Source organism: Accipiter gentilis, unplaced genomic scaffold, assembly GCF_929443795.1.
Source record: "Accipiter gentilis unplaced genomic scaffold, bAccGen1.1, whole genome shotgun sequence".
NCBI classification, from domain to species: Eukaryota; Metazoa; Chordata; class Aves; order Accipitriformes; family Accipitridae; genus Astur; species Astur gentilis.
Genome location: NW_026060826.1, coordinates 371,459 through 398,036, shown reverse-complemented (window position 1 = coordinate 398,036; position 26,578 = coordinate 371,459). Strand labels below are relative to the sequence as shown.

The following is a 26,578-nucleotide window of genomic DNA, read 5'->3' as shown; positions in this document are numbered from 1 at the left end:
CTAACACTATGATTGAAAAAATAGACAGAAGTGTAGCCAAGTAATTAACTAGTAGAGTTAGTAACCCACTCCTAAGTTTTACAGTTCTTTGCTCTTATGACTGGATGTTCCTGTACATTAGATAAGATTAATATTGAAACTGACCATATATGACTGCAACCATGTTAAGCTCCAAGATCAATGAACAAGGATGACAAACAAGACTTGAAGGTCAGCCAACAGAATTTGAAATGGATCAGTGGTCACAAAAGCAGCCCTTCGGCTCAAATTAAGAACCGTTGCGTGTCATCAGATGTAGGCAGTCCTATGATACTCAGTTACAATAATTTTTATGTCTATGTATACTAATCTGATTAATATGTAATTAGTTACTCCATATAACCTGCTTGTGCTGAAGCTGTGGCACGCACGCTAGGTGGACCCTGTGCACCCAGCGCTGCAATAAAGAATGCCTACTTTCTAAAACTCCAAAATGAGTCTTAGAGAGTTTCTTCGACCGGCTTTTCAGTATCATGGGTCCCCATCCCCAAGTCCCTGCTGAGCGTCCCCCCCAGCAGACTGCTGCTGGCCTGGGAGCTGCTGCCCCTGGAGCAGGACGTGCTGCACAAGGACCCCTCGGCCCCCTCCTGGCCCGGCAGCAACTTCAAGCCCAGCAATTTCAGCAATGCCTTCACTGGATTGCTCCTCGCCAGCAAAGTCTTCCCTCCGCTCGGGACAGGCTTGGGCACAGGCAGCTGCTACGGCCTCTGCTCCAGCACTGAGAGCACTTGTGGCTGCGGCTGGGGGAGTGGGGTGGGTGCCTGGGCACCCTGGCCCAGCAGCCCCTCTCCAGATGCCAAACCTCTTGCCGGCAGTCCTCCGGCAGTGGCGTGGGTGCCTGAGCCCCTTGGCCTGCGGGATGCGGTGCTTTGCCTGCCCCACTGTTGTCCCAAAAGTGGGGTCGTTTACCCGGGGTGCAAAATGCCAATATAAACACAGAGCAGAGGTGTTTTATTCCAGTTCATGTTTACGCAAAGATGGGGGCTAGGTGGTAATCTGCAATGCTAGCACCCCTCGTGCCTAAACGGGCAAGCAATTTATACAGTTCAGTTATACGTATTTGATTTCCAAAGTTCTTCCCAAAACTATTGCTGGGAGTTGCTTATCTCGCATAGTTTCTATTGGGCTACAGTTTCCCTGCTTGGAATTAAAGGTCCAGTGTGCTTTTCTTCTACAGCGCATGCTCAAGAAGAGTGGGGGGGTAAGTCTTTTTGGTGTGGAATTGAGTTGGTGGTCATGATCTCCCCCTGCCACCTTTCTTTACCTTTCCTCCAGTTTTCAAAGATGTTTCTGACTTCATGCCTATTAGTAATTATTCAACTTTTTGGCGCCTCCTGGGGCAGGATGTTCTTCCCTTCTTCTCAGTCTTTCAGTTCTTCTTCAGGGGCACAGTTGTTAGCAAGGCATGCGTTGATCATACAAAGGGGATCTTGTTTCACACGACCTTTGTGGCCTTTTTCGTGTGGCTTAAGTACATAATTTCTTAAGTACATCATTTCCCCCTGTGGTGGGTTGACCCTGGCTGGATGCCAGGTGCCCACCAAAGCCGTTCTATCACTCCCCCTCCTCAGCTGGACAGGAGAGAGAAAATATAACAAAGAGCTTGTGGGTCGAGATAAGGACAGGAGAGATCACTCACCAATTACCGTCACAGGCAAAAGAGACTCCGCTTGGGGAAAATTAACTCAATTTATTACAAATCAACCAGAGCAGGGTAATGAGAAATACAACCAAATCTCAGAGCACCTTCCCTCCACCCCTCCCTTCTTCCTGGGCACAACTTCACTCCCGGATTCCCTACCAACCCCCCCCAGTGGCACAGGGGGACGGGGAATGGGGTTTACGGTCAGTTCATCACACATTATTGTGATACTTTCCAAACCAACTGTTGTGGTTTCAGCCCGGCCGGTAACAAAGGACCACGCAGCCGCTCGCTCACTCCTCCTTCCCCCTCCGGTGGGATGGGGAGGAGACGGAGGAGAGAAAAGGAAAAAAAGAAACTGGAACCTCGAGGGTTGAGATAAAGGCAGTTTACTGGGACAAACACAAAGAGATTACAACAACAACAACGGCACTAATGAAAAAAAAAATATATACAAAAAGAGTGATGCACAATGCAACTGCTCACCACCCGGGACCCGACGCTCCGCCACTTCCCCCACCGAAAACAGAGCCCACCCCCCGGCCCGCTCCCCATTTATATACTGGGCAGGATGTCACATGGTATGGAATAGCTCCTTGGCTAGTTCAGGTCAGCTGCCCCGGCTATGCCCCCACCTCCCAGGTTCCTGTAAAAAGTAACTCTATCCCAGCTGAACCCAGGACACCAACCAAGAAAGGTAAAACTGGAGCGCAGGGAGCAAATGCTTTTCTTTCACCTTAGGCCAACTGCTCGGACGCTCTCCATGCTGCCCTGCCACAGAGGGCATCCCTCTTGTACCGGTAAGAGACATAAGAGTGAATTAAAGCCAGGACCCCAAAACAGACCAAAAACCCGGTCATGATCAAGAAGAAAGTGGAGAATGCATCAACTATAGCAGAAAATTATTTTGGACATTCCCAGTTTACATTTCGAAAAAAGAGGGAAAAAATAAGAGGAGGAATTAGGTATTAAAAGAAGAGCACTGAATGATAAAGCAGTAGCAGTCCCTCTACCACTACAAACCCACACCCCCACACGCACGTACGCACACAGACTTAACACCACCAAACTCCCCTTGACTGTGACCTTCACCTCAGCTTGCTGGTCTAGAGATACTGAATGCCTGAAGCACACCAAGGATAACTGAAAACATCTGCATGGCTTTAATGGGAATCCTCCAACTGAAACAAAGCGCTTTCTCCCTCTGTCTGCGTTGGCACATCCCCGAGTCACGCTCTCACTCCTCTCCTTCAAAGTCAAGATTCTTAAACGTGAAAAGCGGGAGTGGGGAAAGGCGAAGGGAAGAGAAAAAGAGGGAGAGCATCATCAGTGGAAGACCTGCCAGCTGCTGCTCATTCAGCCCTGTTTGGGGGACCACCCCAGCAGAGAGGAGATGGTTTGCATGCCACGGTCCTCCCTGCCTGTTCCCAGGGACAGACCGTTTGCTCAGCCTTGCCGGCCAAAGCGTGGGAAAAGCGTAGGCGTGCGCCGTCGGTTGCAGAGGAGCACGGACACGTTCACGTGCAATCCTTTACCTTTTTCCTCCCTGGATTCAAAGAGTTTCCATCTTCAAAGTGAGAGCCTTCCATACAGTCATTTGTGACATTTCATCCAGGATAATAATCTCAGAAGGATCAGTCCTGCAATAAATATTTTACATAGCAATCCATGATTATGGGAACTGATGCCACCAAGGGCATTAGCATCAGCAAGAAGAACAGCAGAGCCCTGAGAATCAAAGCTCTGCATAAGTGTGGGAGGTTTTGCTGGATGAGGAGTTTTGGGAGGGAAGCCGGGGAGCTGCGGAGCAACAGCTCTGTGCAAAGGCTCTTGCTGGGGCTTAGCCCCGGTCCAGGTTCCTAAGCCACTGCTGGTACAGATCACGCCTGCAACTCCTCATGTGTAAGTATGAGGATCTCCAGCTACCGTAAAGGCACTGATGAGGCAAGGTTTGGGGGTCAAAAGCGAGTGCTGCAGCCACTATGCTTGGGGTCAGAGCCCTGCAATCACCTTCTGCAGCCCTGCCCCCGAATTTGATTTTCCCACCAAGCTGCCTGCTCGTTTCTGTGGGATGCCCCACAAAGAGGAAAGTGGAGAAAACTCTGCCAAACACCTTCAAGCTAATCTTGCCGGGGGTCCTGGCGCTTGGTGGGGCTGTACCTGTCACTGCTTTGCTTTGGGATATCCACGTCACTGGTCTTCCCCACGTTCAGCTGAACTGAACTTGCAGCAGCAGCAGCTTCCATTGCCCTCCTGGGCTCCTGATGTAAAAAAGGGACAAATCACGTTCTCTGTCTTTGGTCAAAGTGGAGATAAGCTGAATGCCCAGCACAAACGTAGCAGTCTGCCCTCCCCTTCTGCCCCTTGGCAGCTATAGGTATTAGTGCAGCAGGGGAGAAACCGTTCACTCCAAAGATTTCGGGGCAGGGGGATTGTGTGTTCAAAACACAATTATGAGCAAGTCTTGCCAGCAGCAGCAGCAGCAGCAGCAGCAGCAGCAGCAGCAGCAGTATCTAATAATAATCATCATAATGATAATGAGCTTTGTGAAAAACGACTCATTTTAAAAATTATACCTGTATTCAACTGTTCAGCTCACTGCTACTTGAGGAAACAAAGGTTAAAACGTGGGATCCAGGCTACTGGGATCTATTTCAATTGAGTGCTGATCTTCCCCCAACGTTTCCAGACAAGCTGTAAGAGAAACAGGCAATCTCACAGCCCGACGGAGATGTCCAGCCCCGAGGACCCAGCAAGACTTACCTCTTCTTCTTCTTCTCTGGCTTCATTTCTGGCATCGTCCCACTTCTTCTTCCTTTCTGGCATAAGGTCATCCAGAAAGCTGAGCTCTTGCTTTGAGAAGCAGAAATCCATCGCTTTCCGGACAAAGACGAGAGCCAAAACCTTCACGAATAAGAGGGAAGATGCGGTGAGCTCAGAGACGATGCCACCTCTCACTCCAACGCTGCAAACACCCCGCTGCCGAGCAGCGGCAGTTCTTACCATCATGGGAAAGATGATGGCGGCACGGGACACCTTGATGGTCCAGAGCAGGACGAGGCAGGTCAGCTGGATCGCCGTGAAGAAATGCACCTTTTGCAAGGGCACGTGCCGCAGGTAGATGAAATCCGGCTGGTGTTTCGCCGGCATCCAAAACAGCTTCAAGCGATCAAAGAACTGCAAAATAAAAGGGAAAGGTTGCCACCTTGGGACTGCGGCAAGTTTCTGGCCCTCTCGAGATGTGGAGGCACTTTGCAGCATCTCGCTTGCCGTCAGAAATCCTGGATCCCACCGCGTTCCTCCTGGGAGCAGCATCCATTTTCCCTTCGCTCCATCTAGCAACCGCCTTGGCCCTGAGAGCTGCCCACCAAACGGCAACTATTCCATGCCATTCCATTATTAGCATTTCTCGGCCCACTGAATCCCCCAGCGAGGATTTCCACCAGTGGTAGAAACTGCCTTCCCTTTGCACTGAATTCCCCCGCTTTCACGTAACCAAACACTGACCTGCCCTAAACCCTGCAACAGAGAGCGCTGAACTTGCCTGGTCCTCCCAGCCCTATATACCTCCTGTACCTCCACCAATCTTTTTCTTACACAAAAGAGTTTCATTGCTTGCTCTGTGAGAAGCTTTTCCCATGCCACTGTTTTTTTCCCTGCTGCTACCGAGACAAAATACCAGGGAGCTGACATGCTGCACGCTGTAAAAGAGTCCGTACCTGAATTCCTCTGAGCGATGACATACCCATGTAGAGAAAGACGCCATAAAGCACAGGCATTGGTATAAACTGCGGGGGGGAAAGGAAAAAAAAAAAGGAATGCAATCATTTCTTTTTCCATATTGCATTTTCAGTATTACCATCCTCTTCCACAGGCACTGCCTAAAATTGCTTGAAGCTTTCCAGCTTCCATTCAGGCTTAGAGATGGGTCAGATTTTAACCATTTTTTTGCCATTTTGTGTGCACGAGTGAGCTAAGGCTCTGCTTTAGGCTGAACTTGGGAGTTACCTCTCCTCAGAATAATCCTATTTTCCAGAAAGGTTGGAGGAAAACGGGCGATTTCACCCGTGCTACCCTATGCCGCATTCTCTGGCGGTAGAAGAAACACTTCTGCCTATTCCTGGGGCAACAGGCAAAGGCCACAGGCTTCCTTTTAGCCTAGAGACGAGATTACTTTGTGGGAGGAACATGCAAGGAAGCCCACGGGGATGACCTCAGTGTGTTTAGCTCCTGGGAACGGCTGCTCCGGGGCATTTGGGGAGCAAATTGCAGCCACTAAAGGGCTGCCTGTTTGAAAGAGAGCAGGGCTGCCTGTTTGAAAGAGAGCAGATGTGCTGGTCTGAATATGCTCAACTGTAACCCATAAACATGGGTGGGCCTGAAAGACACCTGAAAATTCAAGCAGTTGCATCGCTCGCTCGCCTCGAGCACACCAAACGGGGACCTGAAGGGCTGCAAAGCCTAACCGAGGCTGGTTCCCACCGTGGGTCAAGCCCCAAGGGTTGGGATCACCTCCTCCTCCTCCGCTCCACAACTAACTACTCAGGCCTGCAGAGAGGGGACTGTTTTTCGGTAACCTCCAACAAGCTTGCGGTTGTTGGGTGGTTTGCATTTTCCTCTCACCTTTAACACAGAAGTGAAGAAGACGGAGCAGCCCATGAGCACAAAGATCAGCAAGCCAGTGACTCTCTGCTCTCGTATCCCCAGAAACTTGGGTTGTTCTCCTGGAGCTGAGCAGTCAGACTCTACTTTGAGGCTATTCACGTGGGTGATGGACAGGACGGTCGCAGCCACAAACCAGGGCAGCCCCATCACAGAGCACACCCCAAGCATCACGGCCACCACAAAAAGGTCCAGGTGGTACCCGCATCCTTTCTGCAGGCAGGAAAACAAGAAACAGAGCATCCCATAGCACAAGAGCAAGGATAACGTCGCAAGTCAGACTCAAACCCTGCTCGAGCACAAGTCAACTTCTTCAGAATTCAAAACAAGAAATGGGTCTGAGTCTGGAGGAGATGCTGGTGGTGTGACCATCTCCTCTTCCACCTCCAAGTGCCTTGCTTCCTCCTGGAAACGAGAAGATGGCCCCAAAACTAGATACCTATGGGGGAAGTATATAGAGCTGCTTGCAAAGAGCATCTCCTCCAGACTCAGCCCTGCCCTGCCCCGGCATCACCTTGTGGCACCCCCACGTGCCAAAACATCCCATTACCTTGAACGCATGGGGGACCTGGAGCTTCGGTGATGGGATCCCAACCACAAAGTCAAGGAGCGCCATGATGACGATGGTGAGGAAAACAGCAAAGTCGCTCACTGTGGACCGTACCTGGGGCGAGAAACCAGAGGTGAGAGGGGCATGGCAAACAGGGCCGTGACGTGAGATGCAAGAGTTGTGGACATCCACAACATTAAGGCTGCTTAACCAAATCCCACCACCCCTCTGAGCACATGCAGCCTGATCCCTTGCTTAGATACTGCTGCTGTGTTTGTCCCTGTGAGATCTGGGGTCAGACAATAAAAAAAGCTTAATTAGGCCGACAAGGGTTGGTTTAAGTCAAAACCTAATAATAATAATAATAATATTAAAAATAAGAAAAGAGATGTCTGCTACTACAGCTACACGCACAGCTACAATGGCAACAAGGCACTGAGGCATCCTTTAGTCCTCAAAAGGAAGCTCCTCATTCGAATCTACTTTCCACTCGAGCACATAATGCGCAGAAGGTAGGGGAAAAAAACCAAACTGAAAACCCCAACCCCCAAAACTTTGGGAAACCTGACTTCCTACTACCTGAGGAGAAAAAAAATATATAAAAAAATCAAACCCCAAAAATCTTCAATGTGGGGCAGGTCACGAGGCAGGTGGGAAATGCTACGATAATTTTGCACTCACGGAGTTGGAGTTGGAGTTTTACACTCATGATTTTGCAGCCATGGAGTTATTTCCAAGCCCCGCGCAGCACCGTCCCTTGCCAGCGGGTTGGACTGACTTGCAGCAGCGGTGAGAGTTGGGAAAGATGGGCAGCAGAGCCTGGTACACACCTGGGCTTCTTGACCTGCTGGACCTTCCTGCTTCTTTTAAGTCCCCATCTCTTTCTCTCTTCCTTCTTTTCTTTTCTCGTTGGCATTCCTCCTCCTCTGCCCAGGCCTGTTTTCTCTTTCTTTTCTTTCTGTTTTCCTTTTCCTGGGGGGAGCCTGCAAACCTTTCCATCCTACAGTATGATTAGGTAGGTAAAGCCAGGATCAACTAGAATCAGTTCTTGATTTACCCAAAGCTGACTCATTTTACCTTCTTTCCTCTGAAACGCTCTTTAGTCCTTCTGTGCATCCCAGGGAGTCTACTGTGGTCCCTGGGGTGGTTGGAGCCAAAGCAACGGGTGCCTACAACAGAAATGTCAGAGTCAGCAGGTGGCAAGGGACACCCTGGAGCAGCAGGCGACTCTTTGGCAAAATGCTGCCTTAGCCCTACAGAGAAGATCCCTTTGGCTGGTTTGCATTAGCCCTTTCTTCCAAAGGCCTCACTTTGGAACACAGGATTCACACGGGTGTGTGACACTCTGTTTCTGGCAGCTCAACAAACACAGGGATAGCGTGTCTCGGGTAGGAGAGTAGCTCCTATACCACGCTGAGCCTCGACATATTTAACATCGTCGGGATGGAGCCCCAGGAGCCGCGGAAGGATGCGGGGATGGACCTGCCACCATCCCCGTCTGCCACGGCAGAGCAGCCGAGGAAGAGGCAGGCGCAGAGCTCCTTGCCAATGCCACCCAGCAAGCGCAGGGCTCTGGCAGACGACATGGGGGTGTGAGGGGGGATCAGACGGGGGTGAGATGGAGATGGGGGGAGTGGGGGGTGGGAGGGGGGAATCAGACAGGGGTGAGATGGAGATGGGGGGAGTGGGGGGTGGGAGGGGAGGGGGGTGGATTGGTTGGGGGGGGTTGAGGGGGTGGGTGGGAGGCGGGTGGGGGGTAGGGTGGGTTTACAGCAGCTTTGGTGGGACCTTTTCTTTTGTCTTCCCCTTTAAAAGCTCTTTCTCCAGAACCACTCCGTGCCTGTGTGGGACAGGGAGGGAGCGCGGGGGGCACCGGGAAACAGCCTGTTCTTTCCTGCCATGCTGGCTGCACCCACCTGTGGGGCTGTCCTTGGGAAGGGCACCAGAGCCGAGAAAGCCCCTGGGAGAGGGGCGGGGAGAAGCTCTTCTCCAGAGATTTGCCAGAAGCTCTCCAGAGCATCCCTTTTCCAGCCCATGAGATACTCTGTGTGACAAGGGAAGGTGCCCGTCGGTCCAGGGGATGAGGCCCTGCAGGGCTCCCATCAGGGTCCTTTGACCTACCCATCTTCCAGCCGCCACTCCAGGAGCTGTGGGTCTCACGAAGGGCAGAGCCCTGTCCCCCACCTGCCGCTGGGACAGACATTGGTGCATCCAGTCATTAAAACCTGCCGAGGCCAGCTAACTAGGAAAAAGAGAGGAGCCACACTGTGCATGCCCAAAGGATAACATTAATAAGTATATGATTAGAACCATATAAGCTTGTCTTGCTGTAGGTAACGGTATGCCCACTAGGAGGAACTACCCCCCCAGTGCATCCAGCGCTGCAATAAAGAATGCCTGCTTTCTAAAACTCCAAAATTGAGCCTCAGAGAGTTTTTTCGACCGGCTTTTTCGGTTACACACCCCTACCTCTGACTGGCAGGACAGAAGAGAAGATTGTTCGGGCACCTGTCCCTTTCACTCGTGCCACTCAAGTCCTGCTCGACCTTGCCCGGGTTTTGCTTTACCGTGTCCTGGTGCCCGCATGGAAAAGGAGCAGGGGAAAGCGGTCTGTGCTTCGAACCAGCGTGCCAGCCTCCCCGTGACATCCCGGAGCACTCCTGGGTGGTCAGCACCACGGGGCCCTCCTTTTTCGTCTGGCAAAGTCTCAGCTCCTCCTCTCTTGCTCGCTCCTCCTCCGCCATCCACATGCTGCTTTTCTAGGTGGTGGAAAGCATATTCTGCTTTCCCTGACTCCCACACGGCCCCTTGGTTTCCAGCAGGCTTCCCACCAGCGCCTCTGCAAGCCTGTTCTTAGGTGCAAGCGAAAGGAGAATTTTCTCTTTATTATTCCCACACCTCAGAGGCAATTCTGCTTTCACTGAACTGAATGGAAATTTGTGAGTAAAGATGATGTTTAGATTCACCTGCAGTGCCACAGTAGAGTTCACAGGGCCCTGCCCACCTTCAATAAATGTCAGCTTTGTGTTGTGGTTTTCACTGGAGTGAGAGCTACTGAATTGGAGAAGACCCACGGGAGAAAATAAACTGATGACAGAAGTTTTGAACGATGGCCTTGGGAACCACAGATGTGCGTGTTTATAGAGTACCTCTCCTTCAATCTCCTGAGAGGATTTTTTCCTCTCATAACTTGAGTAGGATGGAAAACTTTTCGGTCTGATGGATTTGGTATTTTTAACTTCACTTTTTACTGTGTTGCGAAAAAAATGCACGCAGTCTTACCATTTACATCCCACAGTGTTACCCGCTGGGCAGAAATGTCTGAGGCTTTCACATCTATTCCGTACCTCTGCTAACACTCTGCCAGTCTTGATCTGGTCGAACGAGAGCAGCTACTGCAGATAACGTTCTCGACTTCCCCATCTCCTCACTCTGGTTTTCCTGTGTTTCTCAGGCATATGCTTTCTCGAGACTGCATATGAGGGTGAGAGATTACTAGAGTCCGTCCTTATTCCTAAAGGCATCTGAAAATTCTGTTAGGAGTCACTTGCTGTAAGATTATCTCCTGAAGTCATCGCAGAAATATCTAAGATCTTGTAGAAATTCTTTGGAGGCTCAGGAAGGTATGATTCTTTTCTTATGCTCAGTTTCACAGAAGTCTCTGTAGCCTTTGTCTCATCTTCTTTAATGCTATGTTTGAGGATTACTGGTTCTCCCAAGCAGGGTGCCCTGCTGTTGCATTAGCCAGGCACAGCACAGAACCCTTGGTCTGGCCATGGTGAATACTTTTTTGGATAGGCTCAGATGAGCATGGTGAGTTTATGTTGTTTCAAGGATTTGCTGCAACATCTGTGCCTACTTTGACCCAATACTGCAAGCTGTTTAAAGCCATACACTTCCCCCTCCCCCTCCAATGAACCAGTCTGAGACTCTGTAGAGCACAGGATTATTGCACTATAATATAAGGTATTAATATAGCAGCAAAGCAGTGTTCCTTGCTGGAATACCTACCTAGCCTTCCTACCAGGATAATATTGTTTCATACTGTGTGTACTGGAATGAAAATGCTCATAAATGCAACATGAATATTTGCTGACTGCAGGTATTTTTACAGTGCTGATCCCTCTAATATGGAGGCAGATGTAACGACAGTCACCCGTGTACTTCTATGAGCCTGTGCAATGTTTAGTTTGTTAATGGGCTGGAGAGTGATTTCTGATGATGATTAACCCTCAACTCCTGTTCTTCTGCGGTCATGGTCACAGCTCTCCCGCATAGCATCACCTCCCTCTCTGATTTTCAGACCTCACATACTAGCTTAGGTAGCTACAGCCAAGCTTCGGTGCTGCCCAGAGAGTGTCAAAACGTGAGAGGTGCTAAAGGAGTCCTGTAGGTCCCTCTCCACCAGGTCACTAGAGATGGGCTCTTGCTAGGACTCAGGCAAGGTAGGGGGAAGGCTGGCTCCTTGTTAATCCTTTGGAATCCAGTAAGATGAAGGCTTGCTGCACCTCTGCTGAGAGAAGCCTCTTGACTGAGGTGAGCACCATTGCAGCCCTTCGCCGCTCTTCTCGGCATCTGCCCCCTCCCTCTTTCGGGTTTGGTTGGGGTTTTTTTTTGTGTGTGTGTGTGTGTGTGTGTGGCGGGGTTTGAGGGGCCGCAGGGCCGGCTCCTGGGAGAAGCTGCTCGAAGCTCCCCCGGCTCGGAGCCGGCCCCGCCTCTGGCCCAGGCCGAGCCCCTCAGCGACGGCGGTAGCGCCTCTGGGAGAAGAGATTTCCGAAGGGGAACGCCCCGTGAGGGAGTCGGGGGAGTGGGACGTGAGAGGAACCCCTCTGCGGATCCCGAGGTCAGGGAAGGAGGAGGAGCGGGGGAGGAGGGGATGCCCCCGCAGCCCGCGGGGAGGCGGCAGGCTGTCCCCCCCAGCCCGTGGAGGGGAGCGGGGGAGCGGATGTCCCCCAAAATGGCCGCGGCTCCCGCGCTGGAGCAGGCTGTGACGGAAGGACTGCACCCTGTCTGTGGAAGGGACCCGCGCTGGAGGAGTCTGTGAGGAACTGCAGCCCGCGGGAAGGACCCACGCTGGAGAAGTTGGGGAAGGGCTGTCTCCCGCGGGAGGGAGGGAGGGAGGGAGGGAGCCCAGGGCGGAGCAGGGGCCGAGCGCGGAGTCCTCCTCCCCCTGAGGAGGAAGGAGCGGCAGAGACAAGGGGTGAGGACCCGACCCCAGCCCCCGTCCCCGTCCCCTGTTCCCCTGCGCCGCCGGGGGGAGGAGGTGGAGAGAACGGGGAGTGGAGTTGAGGCGGGAAGGCGGGAGGGCTCCCCGGGGGGAAGCTGTTCTCAGGCTGGGTTTTGCTTCCTCGTAGCCTTGTTGTGACTTGATGGGTAGCAGATTACACGGATTTGGTTTCTTCCCCAGGTTGAGCCTGTCTTAAGTGGGGAGTGACCCCTCCCTGTCCTTCAACTTGATGAGCTGTAAGGCAGGTATTCTGTTCTTGAGCGGTGGGGGGGGGGGAGGAGATCTGACTGAAGGGTGCTAATTGTACTTTGTCAGTGGAGCTAGACTTGCAGATGAGGATGGGTTCTCTGAATGACATGCAAGAGGCGCCTGGCGACTCTTGGAAAGAAATGTACAAAGACCATCCCTAGAAATATTTTGGCATTTGAACGTCTGCTGGGAAAAGTTGACATTTCAGCAGAAAAGAAGTATGTTTTTTGGATGCGAGTCCTTCAGTGATCTCTCAAGTCTGTAATTTAAGCACTGAGAAACTCAACGATTAATGTTGTATGGATTTGGTGCTTTGTTTTGTGGTTCGTTCTTTGGCTTGAAATACAGCCAAGCCACTACATGCTAAGCTCTAAGTTAACGTGGAGAGGATGGTTTTTACTGAGATGTGAAAACTCCCTGTTCTGTAACCAAATCTTTTTATGGGAAGCATTGTGGTCTTGGGCTTGGAATGAGCTGAAAGGTAGTGCTTATTTCCACTTGGAGCTTTCTTTTGGGTTTTCAGGCTTAATCCCAAACTGGTGGTGATGCAAAGGTGAAAAGTTCAGAGAGCATCTTTGTTTTGCAGACTGCTGAGAGGCTGGACAGTAGGCCTAGCAATGTGTTTTGCTGACTGTCTGGTTTTGCAGGGTCTAAATGACAGAACTGCTTGTGGAACACCGTTATCGGTGGGCTGACCGGCAACCTCAAGAAAAGGCCAAAGCCGAGGATCCTCAGTGACCCTAGACCTCCTGAAGAAAGCTCAGCGGATGAACTACCAGCAGTGGACAGTCCTGAGGCATTGGTGAAAACATCTTTCAGGTCTGGCGGATATGAGCTTACTTTGTTTATCCTCGAGAGAATATGCTTTTAAGATTAAGTCTGCAGCGTGGGTTTGGTGGGAGAAATCAGTCCCGAAGGATTCCGCAGTGCTGCGTATCTGTACTGAACAAGAGTGAAAACAGAGGTCCATAAATAATACTGGCTGGACTTGTCCTTTACTTCTCCGACCTCATTAGCCTTCCTAAAAGATGAAGAACTAGACAGATATAAAGTCTGTAAGTAGTCAAAATGGTCAGGAAAGACAGCTCATTCTAGGAAGATGTCTTTGAAGGTTGGCACTGTTTCTTCTGAAAGTGGTGTAGTGATGAAGACTTGCGCTTTAGGTCAGATGATGTGCTTTATTGATGCGAGGGAGAGCTAACCCTTTTCCTGTTGATGTGATGTCTTGAGAACTGTCTAGCATTAATTTATTTTGCCAAGGAGAAGGATTCTGGCCAGGGGCTTGCAAGCAAGCGGTCGCTGCTGTTGTAAAGTGCGTGATAGATCCTACCTCTTATTTAATCATGTGGACGTACAGTTGTCCGATGTTTCTTGGAGGCATGTCTTCTGAAAATGATTTTCCCAAAGTGAGGTAAACTGGAGAAGCCGAGTGATCTTTGACCAAAATGTGAAAATCGGCGTGCCCAGCAAAAGCGGAGCGAGTGGCAGAATTTATTTTTTCCAAGTGTTTTTTGAGCCTTTTTTTGGTCGTTGTTGAAAACCTATGCTCTACTTTTATAGTAAACACACATGTGTGCAAGCATGAAATGGTTTTTGCTTTGGATAAATTTCTCTTGACTACAGTGATTTTGATTATACTTCAGTCTGTCAAACTTATTTCAGTCTTCGTCTAAGTGTGATTTTGAAGGCGCTGAAGTTCAAGTCGTTGTATTAGGTGGTAATTTCAGATACCTTGTTTATGCTGCTTGACATTTAAAAACGCGTTACCACAAAGTGAGTTTGTCAGTCTATATAAATGAATCCTGTAATTCCTTGGGGCGTTTTCATTCTTTAATATTTCCATTGAAATGATTCAGGACAAGTGTTTCAGAACCTTTGATGGTTTTCTGGTTTTCTGGTGAGGCGTGGTATTGAATGGCTTTTAAACACTTTGTGTCTCTGGTGTTTAAAATGTGTAATTTCAAGAGCTCTAACTCTTTTTCAGCTTTCACTTCTCATACCAGATTCTGGGTACCTGCAGTCCTTAGGTTGCCGTCGTCACGGTAATTTCAACCTTTTTATATGGCAAAATAATGTCGGAGCGTTTCAAGTGGCATGATTTGATCATGTGAGTAGGGGTGACTCTTGGAAGCAGTGAGCTTGTACATAGCATGAAGGGCTGGAAAATGTAATGAAGCAAAATAGTTTTGCTCATGCAGTTTAAATGGCTTTATAAACATTACCGAACCTTTGTATTTCACCGGTAGAGGAATTACTGTACAGTGTGGCATTTTTGGAGGCTTTTATAGATGGGAATCCAAACAAATTGTTGTTACAAAGTAGATTTTAATTGTCTAGTTTCATAAAGAAAGGAAGCCCCGTGCGCGCTTGAGCTCTGCAGGGGAGTGGAAGAGAAGAGGGTATGTTGCAATTACTGTCTAAAGACACGAGAAAATAAAAACACCGTGGTGTTTTTACTGAGTTTGGGATCATGTTGGTATTATGGTGCAAACTGGGGCTTAGGAGGCAGTAGCATCTTTTGTATGATGGGCTGCATGTTTGATTCCTCAAGGTCTTCTGTGGGTGGTGATCTTCAAGTGCTTCCGTGACAGATTTTGCCTGGTGTGTCTGAGGGTAAGTGATTGCCTGGCAAGCATGGGCTTTCCTTGTTTCTTGTTTACTAGACGCTAGTGGAAGATCTTGCTACCCTGTTGCCTTTTGGGGACTGAAATGTGCTTTCCAAGTTGTCCAGTTCAGCATGTCTTAATTGGGAATCTGTTGGCTGAATCTCAGGGGGTGCGTGGGGCCACGTTGGGCTTGCATGAACTGATTTTACAGAGAGAAAAACCAGGCCTTGCTTTCGAACGTGACTGCTACGAACTGTAAAATGCAGCGACTCCCTTACTAGTTCTGATTGACTGCTGTTGGAGCAGTGTATGGCAAAACTATCCCTTCCATGCACAGCTAGAGAGAGAATGCCTGTCCAGTGTCAAAGGAGTGACGCTTGCTTGTGATTGCATATCTTTTTATGTGAATACATATAAGCAGCATGAAATCCCAGCTGCCACCTCTTGTATTAGATCTTGTTTTCTACTGTGCGGTACTTATTGTTCTGTAGCTTGGAAAATTCGGAGGAGATCTATGTGTGCTTTTGTTCCGCTTCCAGATCTGAGCTTGAAACGCATTTAAACATGGAAGGAGGAATGTGACTACTTCAATCATTTCGGTTGTACTTTCCTGCGGTAATAATCCGTCTTTAAGATGTAAAGCAAAACCCAAATGAAACGAACCCCCTCTCTATACCTCTCTCTCTATTGCAGTGAGCGAGCAGTTGTAAGTAATTTTGTGTCTTGACTAGTTCTACTACTCCAGTGCTTAAAATGTAGATTTAAAATCCATTCTCCCTGGCATTTATTCTATTTGTCTAGTAAAGGCAGGGGAGGCCCCAACTTGAATTACATTTGAAAATACAGTGGAATATGGAGAATGGTGGATTATCCCCTTTTGACAAGGGAAAAAAAGTATCATGAGACACATAGAAGTGATTAGCTTCTTGGCCCACACTTTATGCAACAAACGCGATATATCCACTGTCTGTCTTTGCACCAATATGCAAGTTCACAATTTCAGGGGCTGTGATTCCTTTCTTTTTTGAATAGCTGTGCGTGGATCAGCATCCATGTACGTACAATCGTTGGCAGTGGCTGTGGACTGATGCCAGTGTGGAATATTAGGTGGTGGGCGTACAGCCTTGGGAGGGCTGCGTGATCTGGCTGTTGGCTGGAGATGTCAGCGGTTGCTGACACTGAAGCCTGTAACTCGGAAACTCTCTTCCCGGATCTGCTTTTTGATCTGCTTGGTCCCTGTAAAGAGTAGTGGTGCTATTGGTCTTGGTAAGAATTAACAGTGGTAATTACTGAGCTCATCGGGAGACTGTGTAGTAACTTTACAGGCTGCTTTAGCTTCTGTGTGCTGCTGCCTGGCAGCGCTACCCAAGCAGGCATTTTGATAATGCTGGGCTGGCACCCAGCAGGGGGAGCAGAGAAACGGGAGACAGTTTGGGTGCTGTTCTCCCAATACCACCTAGAAGTTTGTGGAAGTGCTTTATATTGGAGGATAGGGGAGAAACTGCTGCGTTTGTCCCAGACTGCTGCCTGGAGTGAACCAAGTCACCAGGGTGGCACTGTTCCAGCGGAAAACTCGATGTGTCCAAGATGTCATCATTTCTGCTAGACTTGTTTGGTTTTGATGTACGGGAGAGACGGGCTGTTCTTTTGAGTCCGAAGACCTGGGATACTGGATTGGGGTGTATGACTGTGGTGGTGCTTATGGGATGTAATGGCTGTGCTGGATCTCGTGGGAGGAGAGATCCCATGGTACAAGGTGACGGTGACATCCAGGGAGGAGTGGAGATGCTGGTCTGAGACAAAATGTTCAGTGCAACCTGCCATTCTGTGTGACAGCTGAAGTTGGTCTGGAATCGTGGAGTAGTCCAGCTGGCTCCATCTAGCACGTGGGGGCTTGGGGCAGCAGTGATTCCAAAGTGACGAGTCAGGGTAGCAGGCAGCTGAACAGTCAGCAGGTGAGGCAAAGACCCTCTGTCCTGTACCAGACAAACCTTATGGGATACCTGTGTAGCTATACTGAACTAGGAAGTGATATAGATCATCTGTCACTGAGGCCATATGTCCTGGGAATCAGAAAGGCAGATTGAGTTCCTTCAAGGTCAGAGTGTTTTTAAAGCTCAAGGCTTGCATGGGTTCTTAACTGCTGTCACCTTTCAAAATACTTTGAGCTTGAGACTGGTAACACCCCTGCTTACCTTAATAGCTGCTTTTCCTGTGTCAGCTGCAAAGTTTCTTTATCTTTCCAAGGACGGTTTGCTTTGCTTTCCTTATCTGCTTCTGTTCTGCTTTGGGAGTCTTAAATCGCCCTGGCAGCTAATCTTCCTGTATTTCAGGTTCAGTTGTGAGTGATGTAAAGTGTTGCTCCTGCCAGCTACTGCCCATTTGATCGACAGGATAGAGAGGATGCTGCAAGCGCTCCAAATGCGAAAACTTCAGTCACAGCACCGCGTGCTGGGAGTCAGCCCACGAGGCTCAATCATGTGGGTCAAGGTGGCATCAGTGGGAATAAGGGGTATGAGCCAGCCTTCCCCCTACTTTGCCTGAGTCCTAGCAAGAGCCCATCTCTAGTGACCTGGTGGAGAGGGACCTACAGGACTCCTTTAGCACCTCTCACGTTTTGACACTCTCTGGGCAGCACCGAAGCTTGGCTGTAGCTACCTAAGCTAGTATGTGAGGTCTGAAAATCAGAGAGGGAGGTGATGCTATGTGGGAGAGCTGTGACCATGACCGCAGAAGAACAGGAGTTGAGGGCTAGTCGTGGGGTAGAATAAAGCCCGCCTTCCCTCCCAGGTCTCAGTATTTGTTTATTGCCTTTTTTATTTGGATTTTCTTCTTGTTTTTTTAAAGAACACACAAAAATGAGAGATGAATCTCACTTGCCCTAACTTGTTAAAAAAAAAAAAAAAAAAAGGACATTTTCTCCTTGTTTTTTGTACCCATCTACTGCAGATTCAGGTCTCGCTAAACATTAAAATGTAAGCAGTCTCTCTGAAAACCGCCCTTCTCAACATCTTTTTCAATTCAGAGTTGTTATAAGGCACTTTACTTGGATTAAACTTAAATTCATCGGTGTTGTATTCAAACCTGTTGCTTCTTCCTGTTCTTTATTGGTAGTCATTATGACGAATAAGAAGGGAAAAGTGTTCTGTTCATTAAGGAAATGGCTCCCATATCATTTGTCTCTCTTGTCTCTTCTTTTAATTGTGCCTCCCTTCTAGGTGCATGTCATGCTTTGTGAGAGCTGTGCACTGTTTTCCTGGTAGATTGAGATTTATGAGGCAGAGGGGGAATGATCAGAGGAGAAAGAGATTTATCCCAGTTACTGTTCAAAGGCTGCATTCTCTCTCTCTTTGCGTATATCCACAGGGGTCCAGGAGGAAGGTGTTTTTTTCAGGCAGTTGAAAGAGAAATGGACTTGTCTGTCTTTTGGGTTGGGTTTTTTTTTGGTGTCCCAGTCTTCTTGTTCTTCAGAGGATAGATGTATTACTGATGACAAGCAAAGCCAGAGATTCTGTCCCTGTAAATATCGGACACATGAAAAGACCCAAGTTGAGAAATTCAGATGGACTTGTGGGTGTCCTAACAGAGCTGTGCCTTGGAAAGGCAGGGAAGAAATCCACTTCCAAGATGGGAATGAGAGTTTGAGCTGAAGCTCCATGGCTAAAGAAAGTCCTGGTAGTAAAGAAGTCCTGCTTTGAGGACTGCCCAATGCCTGTCCTTGACCACCCTTCTCTGCCTGACGTACGTCACGTGAATCTGGTACCATAATAAACTCTGAGCATTTGTTTTGCAGCTGTGCAAGGCTTCCAGGTCTGTCTTTGTAAGCATGCAGATCACCCCCAGTCCTTGACATGGACTACGGTACCTCCACCACACACAGAGGACAAACATATTTTTAAATCCAGATGGTGGTATACCTCTCCAACGACGTGAGTCTCAAACATCCATGCGGCACTCCTGTGGGCATACAAGGCTGTTCCCGGGTCTGTGCTTAGTTGCTTGGCTTACCGAAGTTGCTAGCCCAGTCTTCCTTGCAGGTTTTCAGAAGAAACTGTATATGGTCAGAGAGTTGTATATAGGAAAAGACAGTAATGTAAGGATAGCCTTTATTGTGATAAGGAATTGTTTAATAATGCACTATTTAGTTGTCTCCACCATGAGCGATTAAAAGCCTCTACATACTAATATCAAACTGGGATGCCTTGCAATTCCTGTTGGCATAATTTTTAGCCTGGTTTCCTAAGGAAAACTGGCTATCCTTTTCCAAAGGAAATTGCTGTATATCTCTCAGTCAGCCTTCCCGTTAAGTTCTTAAGCATAGCTGAACTTGATCAGTAGCTTAATAAAATGGTAGGCATCTCAAAGGTATTGTTGTGGTTTAACCCCAGGCAGCAACTAAGCACCACCCAGCCGCTCACTCATTTTCTAGTGTATTTCCTCCAGCCCTGAGATAAGACAAAGTGATAGGAAAGCAAATAAGCCCATTCTCTCATTAATCTTTCAATTGCTGAATTTGTGTGTCTGTTGACATGCAAAATGTGATTATACTTTTCCTTTGTCTTGTCAAAGGTGAAGTCATCTTAGTGACACTCCTCTGTCCACAGACACTTTCTTGGGAACTACCTGTTAAATACTTTCAGCAGCTGGCTTCTAAAATTCTCTGGTTTTGTTTGTTTTTGTTGGCCCAGGGATGGCCTCAGATGTGAGACCAGACTCTCTGCCAGTTTTATCCCTGCAGTTTTATCAGAGTACCTGCCTTTAGCAGGGCTGTACCAGTATATGCCTAAGGCAACTAAGATGTCACAAGCTGAATGGCATTAGCTAATGGAGTGCAATTCAGATGGAGAGCAAGGTAATCCGATCAACCAGTTCTCTGTTCTCTTCTGAGTGCCTTCATACTTCTGTGGGAATTTCAAGGACTCTGGTGATAGAAACAAAGCACCAAAAGCTAACTTGACTCAAAATTTCAGATGGGTAGCATGAACAGCGACCATCTGTGGTTTGTTTTTTTGTTTTTGAACAGGAGATCTTTTCTGGAGAGGAGGTGAAAGAAACAGGTTTGCTATGTGACCACATTGAGCTAAACACTGGCTTTGTTGAACTCTGAGACAAAATGCTGGCTTTTGAGGGGCAAGTATGTGCAAATTTTAGAGTAAGTCCCCTTGTCTGTAACTCTGGCTAGACAACTGCACCCATGTTCATGCTGTTTGACATCCCCAGTACAGAAAGGCTGAGTGCTGCGAGGGATCCTTGCTATTCCATAGCACCTGACTACGGTCTGCCTAGTCTTGGAGAGCATTTGTGCCATACTTGACTTCTCTGTAACCATGCGGACCCCAGGGCCACCTCACTGTTACCTTTGTAAGTGGCTCTGCCCCGTGTCCTCCTTGGCTGTTCTCTGGTGACCACGGAGGGATTATTTTTCAGTGGGATGTTACTAGCAGGACAGGAAAGGCAGGAGGGGTTCAGCTGTTTTGTGAGGGACAGCCAGAGCTGCAGGTAAGAGAGCTGAGGTGACCTGCGGTGACCTCCTCATGGTCATGGATAACCAGCTGGTTCACATGCAGGGGTCTAGCTCCTGTGCCAGTTTTATGTTGTTGCATTGTGAGATTTTGTGTGATTTTTCTTTTAATTGTTTTTGGGTTTGTTTTTTTTGCGATTCTTACTGAACCAAGGCCTGTCACCTCAGGCTGTTTCTGGCAGAGTGAAACCAGCATCCCTTGGCAGGACTGGATTTGCAGGACTGGGCTGTGGGCTAAATGAGCTGGCAGAAAGTCTGGAGTAGTGCCAGGTCTGGGATGAGCTGCCCAGTCCAGAAGGAGAGGGTTGTGGTCATCATCCTCTGTCTGCACCAAACTCACATTACCCTGTGGCCTTCCTTGCTCGGCACCCGCCTGTTCAGTGTCAGCATTGGAGCGTGCAGGTGTGTGAAATTACAGCCCTCTGGCTTGTCCTCGACTTAGCGATGAAACTAACAGTCGCTTTCTGACAGAAGGCCATCCTTGGCTGGGCTGGGCTTGTCCACGGGTTCCCTGTTGTGTAGCATCTACTGGAGGATAGTGTCCATTTGTGTGGCACTTAGCATTTTCCTGGGATGACTGCCATAAGCATTCCATTTATGCTAGCGTCACTGATCAAGTCTGCGTGTTTTAGGGCTTTTGTCTGTCCCGAACTTGTAAGCAGTCAAGACCCAGGTGTTAGTTTAGTCTTGTGAAGCCCAGTGGCAGTTACCTGACCAGCAACCTCCTTGCTTGGTGCCCGTGTTGAGATGACATCATGACTGGTTACGGTGAGGCATCGTTGCATCTAGTTTTCTGGGTCACACTGGCTATAGCATCGTGCTGACCTGGCCATGTAACTACAGTGTTTTGGGCTATGCCTCTTCTCCAGGTGTACATTGACTAGTGATGCTTCAGGTGGCTTGTGTCCAGAAGATGCATCCAAACTACATATGAGTGGCAACTGGAAAGTGCATCAAAAGCCCACTATTTTCAAAGCGTTACTGCTTGTCGAACAGAGGCTGGTGCCTTGCTGCAGCCTAGGCAGTGTGGACATATGGGCAACTTAGCCTGCAAAGCGGCTTTGAGAAGATCGTCTCAATAGAACCAATGGAGAGTTGAGGGAGGATCACTGAGTTCATTTTATACCTGTTTCCTGAAATTTCTTCTTCTCAGCTTTATTCTTCCTGGTCATATATTCTTAAAATGAAGCTCTTCTTTATGGAAAAAAATAAAAAAATTCTGGCTCTGTAGTTTCCAGGCAGCATGGATTATAAAATGAAATAACCCAACTGTATATTTAGAAGCATGCAAGTAAATGTCTCGTAGCTAAACTTAATATAAAGGTACAGCTAATTGGAAGTAGTATGTTAACACAGAGAATAATGGTGTACTTATTTCCCATTTCACAAGGTAGAAGAATTGCAATGAAAATGATTATTATTTTGTTGTATTTCTGAGGAAGAAAGTAAACCTTGGAAATTTCTCAGGTGATTTTGGAACTTTCTTCTCTTGTGGGTGTTCTTTCAACTTTAAAACATTTTCATCAGAATTTTTTGATGCCTGTAAAAATAGTAATAACGTAGGAGACTAGCAATATTAGATAAACAATTGTCAATTAAATCAATCTCACTGTTAAAACACAATATGAAAATGTACACTGCAAAGCAGCATGAAAAAATGCATAGAAAAATGGTAATGCATGATTTTCAGAATCATGTGCTTTGTGATTTTTACATGCCTGTTTAGTGGTTTGTCCTAGTCCTTACTAAACAGTCGTGTAAGGAACCAGCTTTGCCAAGGACCTTCCTTGCAACACTCTCCTTGGGATACCTAGTTTGTGACAGCAAAAATGGGAATGCCATGGAAAGGAAAATGAGGAATGAGAGGAGGTGGATGGTTTTCTGTGTGTGTGCATGTGTAGGTAGGGAGAGCCCTGGACCATTTCCTGAATGTCAGGCCAGGATCCTGCTGAGAGATGCTGGTGGTCCTGCAGGATAACTCAGCCCCGGATTGTCTTTGTTCTTCAAGTGCTCTGTCTGTGAGAAGCCTGGAAAAGGTGGCATATGTTGGAAAAGCAGGGCGTGCGGTACCAAGTACCTGCTTTTTTTTTACCCTGATAGGAGAGGAGGATTTGTGGCCTGTCACAGACTGCAAGTTTCCTCTCTAGTGTCAGCAAGTGGGAATTTTGCTCCTTCCAGGGCAATATCGTAGGTTGAGACCTATGAACACACTGCAACAACTCAGCCGGGAGGGAAGCCTGAAACCATACTGAGGGACAAAACTTAGCTGCTAGAAGAAGCATTAGAAACTGGCAGTGAAGTTTGTCATGAACAGGTCCAGTGAGGAACCGGCTATGTTGTGCTCATCTCTGAGGAGATGCAAAACCCACAGCTGAATACTAAGCAAAAAGGGGGAAAAAAGGAGGAGGAAGAAAAAACCAAGCAGCATCGTTTGGAGGAAAGCACGTATTTTTCACTCTCATGTAGAATACAGGAAGTTGGTTTCAAATGTTTTGTTGTTGTCATTACCTCTTTGATAGGAGTAGTTCATGCTGCTACAGGAGAATCACAATTAACACTGATGAGGGTGTGAGGGTAGCGTCCATGATAGGAGGCAGCGCATTCCCCTCTCTCTGTGTTGGCTCGCAGAGCCTCGCTCCTCACTGAGGGCACACAGGCTGCCACACTGCTCTGAGCGTGGAGGCGGGTGATTTTGATGCTGAAGGTCATGCCCAGCTCCTCTTTCATGTGCCACAGGTCTGTGACTAGCTGATGAGTGTAGCTGCCCATTATGTATATGCAACGGGAGAGAAGAGGGCTGTTTTGCTGGGGCTCTACAAAAGCTGTGGACAAGAAGACCCAATGACAGAGGAGCGATAGCTCTGGTAAGCCAGACCTCTACGCAGTGGCTGATGTTAGTGTTTATCTGACTTGTGGGTAGCTGGAAGTGTTGTCAAATGGCAGATAAAACCCTAAAAACGTGCACTGTGACCATCCTTTTAGGATTCGTTGCAAGTAACCATGGGGCTAGGGATGCAAGAAGTCCGTTTTTATTTCCCTGTTGTTCAGTTCAAGAGTGAAATCAGGAATAACTTTTAAGTGAGAGTCAAATGGACTGCAAGCCTGTAGATGAAACGAAATACAGGGATGGAGACTCTGACCTTGTCTATCCACAAAATAGCAGTGATTTAGAGATCAGTTTATGAACTTATTACTTGCATCTATTTCATTGAATTCAGTAACTGATGTGTGCAGCATTCCCTTTCTAGCACACCTGGGTGGAAGATGTTATCATGCCAGTTCAGGCACTCCTGCAGCAGCAGGAAATCACGAATAGAATAGCTGTTGTTTTCTTCCTTCGCTTCCTCTAGATGAACATCTGAAGTAAGGCAGAGGGGCATCTTTCCACACTGTCATTCTGTGTATTTCTCTTTCTTCAGCCTGTTTCTATTGTACTTAATTTTGTGCAGAAGTGATGGCTTGCCCATGACCCCTGGCTGATGGTTGTTCTCTCATTTGGCCCTTGTCAGGGCAGAAGCAGGCGTACTGTGATTGCTTTACTCACCACGTTAGGCTATCAACCAGCATTTGTTGATCACTTGTGCGCTTGCAGATTTGAAGTTGTCATTCCTTCCATTTGCCACAGTTCTCTTTTCTTTTTTTCTTTTTCTTTTTTTTTTTTTTAAAGCTTCTGGCATGGGACACAGCCCTCGCTATACTTCAAGTAATCCTCTCTGCACCCTTCCCAAAATTCATGGCTATTATTCAAGAAAGCAAAGAAGGGCTCAATGAACAACACTGAGGCAGAAAGAATGAAGTCCTGACAGTTTATATTTAACGGATGGCATTTTTAAAAATTCCTAATTAAATACCACAACCTTTTCTCATTTCAATTGTTGGCGATAGTTTTGCAGTAGCCCAGTGTGAATTTACTGTTCTCAGGCAAGAGAGGAGCCCTGTTGGTGGGAGAATTGTGCGGGTGGTGTAACACATCGATCTTCCAGCTCACCTTCCTGTTATTCAGATGCCAGAGTTTGTGATCAGTTGTATACAGCAAGTTGCCTATATTTGTGTTCCACATTTTGGTGGCACTTGCAAGATACCTACTGCTATGTGTTAGTCTTGTATTTTGCCACTAGTATGAGATTGCTGCTGAGCTGCTTCAACCTTGTGGAGAATGAAGTCATATACGTAAAAAGTAAATTATTTGGCATGTGCTTGACTTGCTACCCTGACTTTTTATGATGTTGTGAGTCAAATTCAGAGTGTTTGTCCTCACCTTCAGTGATCTGGATTGACTGTAGTTCAAGCTGCAAACGAAGGCTGTGGTCAACAGCCTTCTGGACAGTGGAGCTTTTTCTCCAAGCGTACCAGTCTGTATAGAAAATGGAAATAACTTTAGCTTTCAAGGTTTTTCTGGGTTTTAATGGAAACTTACAATTCTGGACAAATCCTGTGTGCAAAGGTGGCTGCGTTAAAATCTAAGAGTGACTCCTAGGCAAACAAGAACAAGGGGAAGTTTGACAGAAACTGGTCCAAATTCATGCAAGCATTTGGATGAGTTAGCACATTTTATTTTTTTTTTAATAAACTTGAGGAGATCTTCTTGGCCTTGGTAAGGTATCTTTCAAGGTTGTTAATTCCTGCAACAGAGAGGTTTCTGTAGTCGTCCTGAGCCCTTTCAAGCATGGGCTCTTTGGCTGAGCAACATTAATTGAGGAGTAAGGAGTTTGTGGAGTCTGCTATTAATAGCTGAGTACTAATAAGGTGATCCAGGAGAGTGTAATAGTTTATGAGGTTGGGGGGAAGGGGGGTATAAAAGAGGTGCAGGAGGGGAAAATATTCCGCAGGTGAATCATTCTGATTTAGATAAATGGTTCTCATTCCGCCTCCCAAAATGTGGGTTAAATATTCAGAACAAGTAATTGTGAAGTAATGGACAAAACCTGACATGCACCTGCTGCATCATGTCTACCTCTTAATGAACAGTAAATGATGCAGCTGCTTTGCCACACTGGGTGTGTTTAGCTACAGAAGTGGGGAGATGGCAACAGAGAGCTGTGATGAGGCTGTGGTAGGTTTCTGTTTTTAACAAAGGCTGCCAAGTGTCAATGTGTAATTTATGATCATTTCAAGAAAGGCTGCTTTTAGATTGAATATAGATGGGAAACAGGCGTGTCCTGTGTGGCAGATTTATGCCCGAAGTCCTGTACTTTTAAGAATATAAGTGAAATTTGAGAACAAGTAATTCTTAAACCATATTTACTCTGTCCACTGTAAGTTAGAAGTAAGTAGGTGCGTATCAGAGTGATAAAGGAGAAGTCAGATGCTGTTAGCGGGTTTTACTGAATGAACCTAGTCTATAGCATCTCTCTTGGTTCTTCTCCTGGAAGAAGAACCTAGTGCTCTCTTTTTGGCATCTGCATGGAGATACTGTTGCATTTGTTTTTTCCTTGATGGCAATTTTGTTGCCCAGTTGACAGCTTAAGAAAATTTCTTCTCTAAGCAAATTGCCTGCAGTTTGCCAAGGGCAGGACTGAGGTTTGTGTGGGAAACCATCTTGGTTGCTGTTCATTGCTGATTTTGTTTGGTGTCAGAGGTCTTTGCTGTGCTGGAGGTCTCACTTTCAGGACAGAGTGACAATTAGAGCAGTCAAAAATTCCCTCCTCCTTTTGAGGTTCCTTGCATGTTGATGCAGCTCCCCAAACATTTCCCAGAGGCGGGCAGCCATATAATTTGCTGGAAAAGCAGTAAGGTAACCTTCCAGGTGCTTTCTACATTGCTTGTCTTCTCATATCTCCGAGAAGGGATTTGGTGGTGGGGAAAAGAAAGCAGACTAGAAGCAGAGAGTACGTGTCATTTTTGCATAGTTTTTTTTTGGTACCACGGTTCTAGAAGAGGGCAGCGTGGGGTGTGTCAAAGCCAGGGCAGATAAAATGTTAGTACACAAACTTCCTAATTTGTCTTTCCTTCCTGTACAAATAAGCCAATACTTTATAATGCATGAACACAGCTAATGTTGATGAATGGTGAAACCGTGTAGCATGGAGGCAGCAGTGTTTTGGGATTACCATATTCCCCAGTGGATATCTGCAAGTGCTGC

At 47.6% G+C, this 26,578-nt stretch overlaps 1 protein-coding gene across 1 annotated transcript; it reads right to left on the bottom strand.

Annotated features, from left to right (window-relative positions):
- Positions 1–4,444: 4,444 nt before the first annotated feature.
- On the bottom strand, positions 4,445–4,854 carry LOC126036908 (electroneutral sodium bicarbonate exchanger 1-like; the record flags this gene model as incomplete). The annotated part of the gene is made up of 2 exons (XM_049797125.1): positions 4,685–4,854; positions 4,445–4,585 (listed from the first exon to the last, which is right to left on the bottom strand). Coding segments are annotated over exons 1-2 (288 nt in total), but the record flags the coding sequence as incomplete, so codon positions are not given.
- Between the last annotated feature and the right edge of the window lie 21,724 nt (positions 4,855–26,578).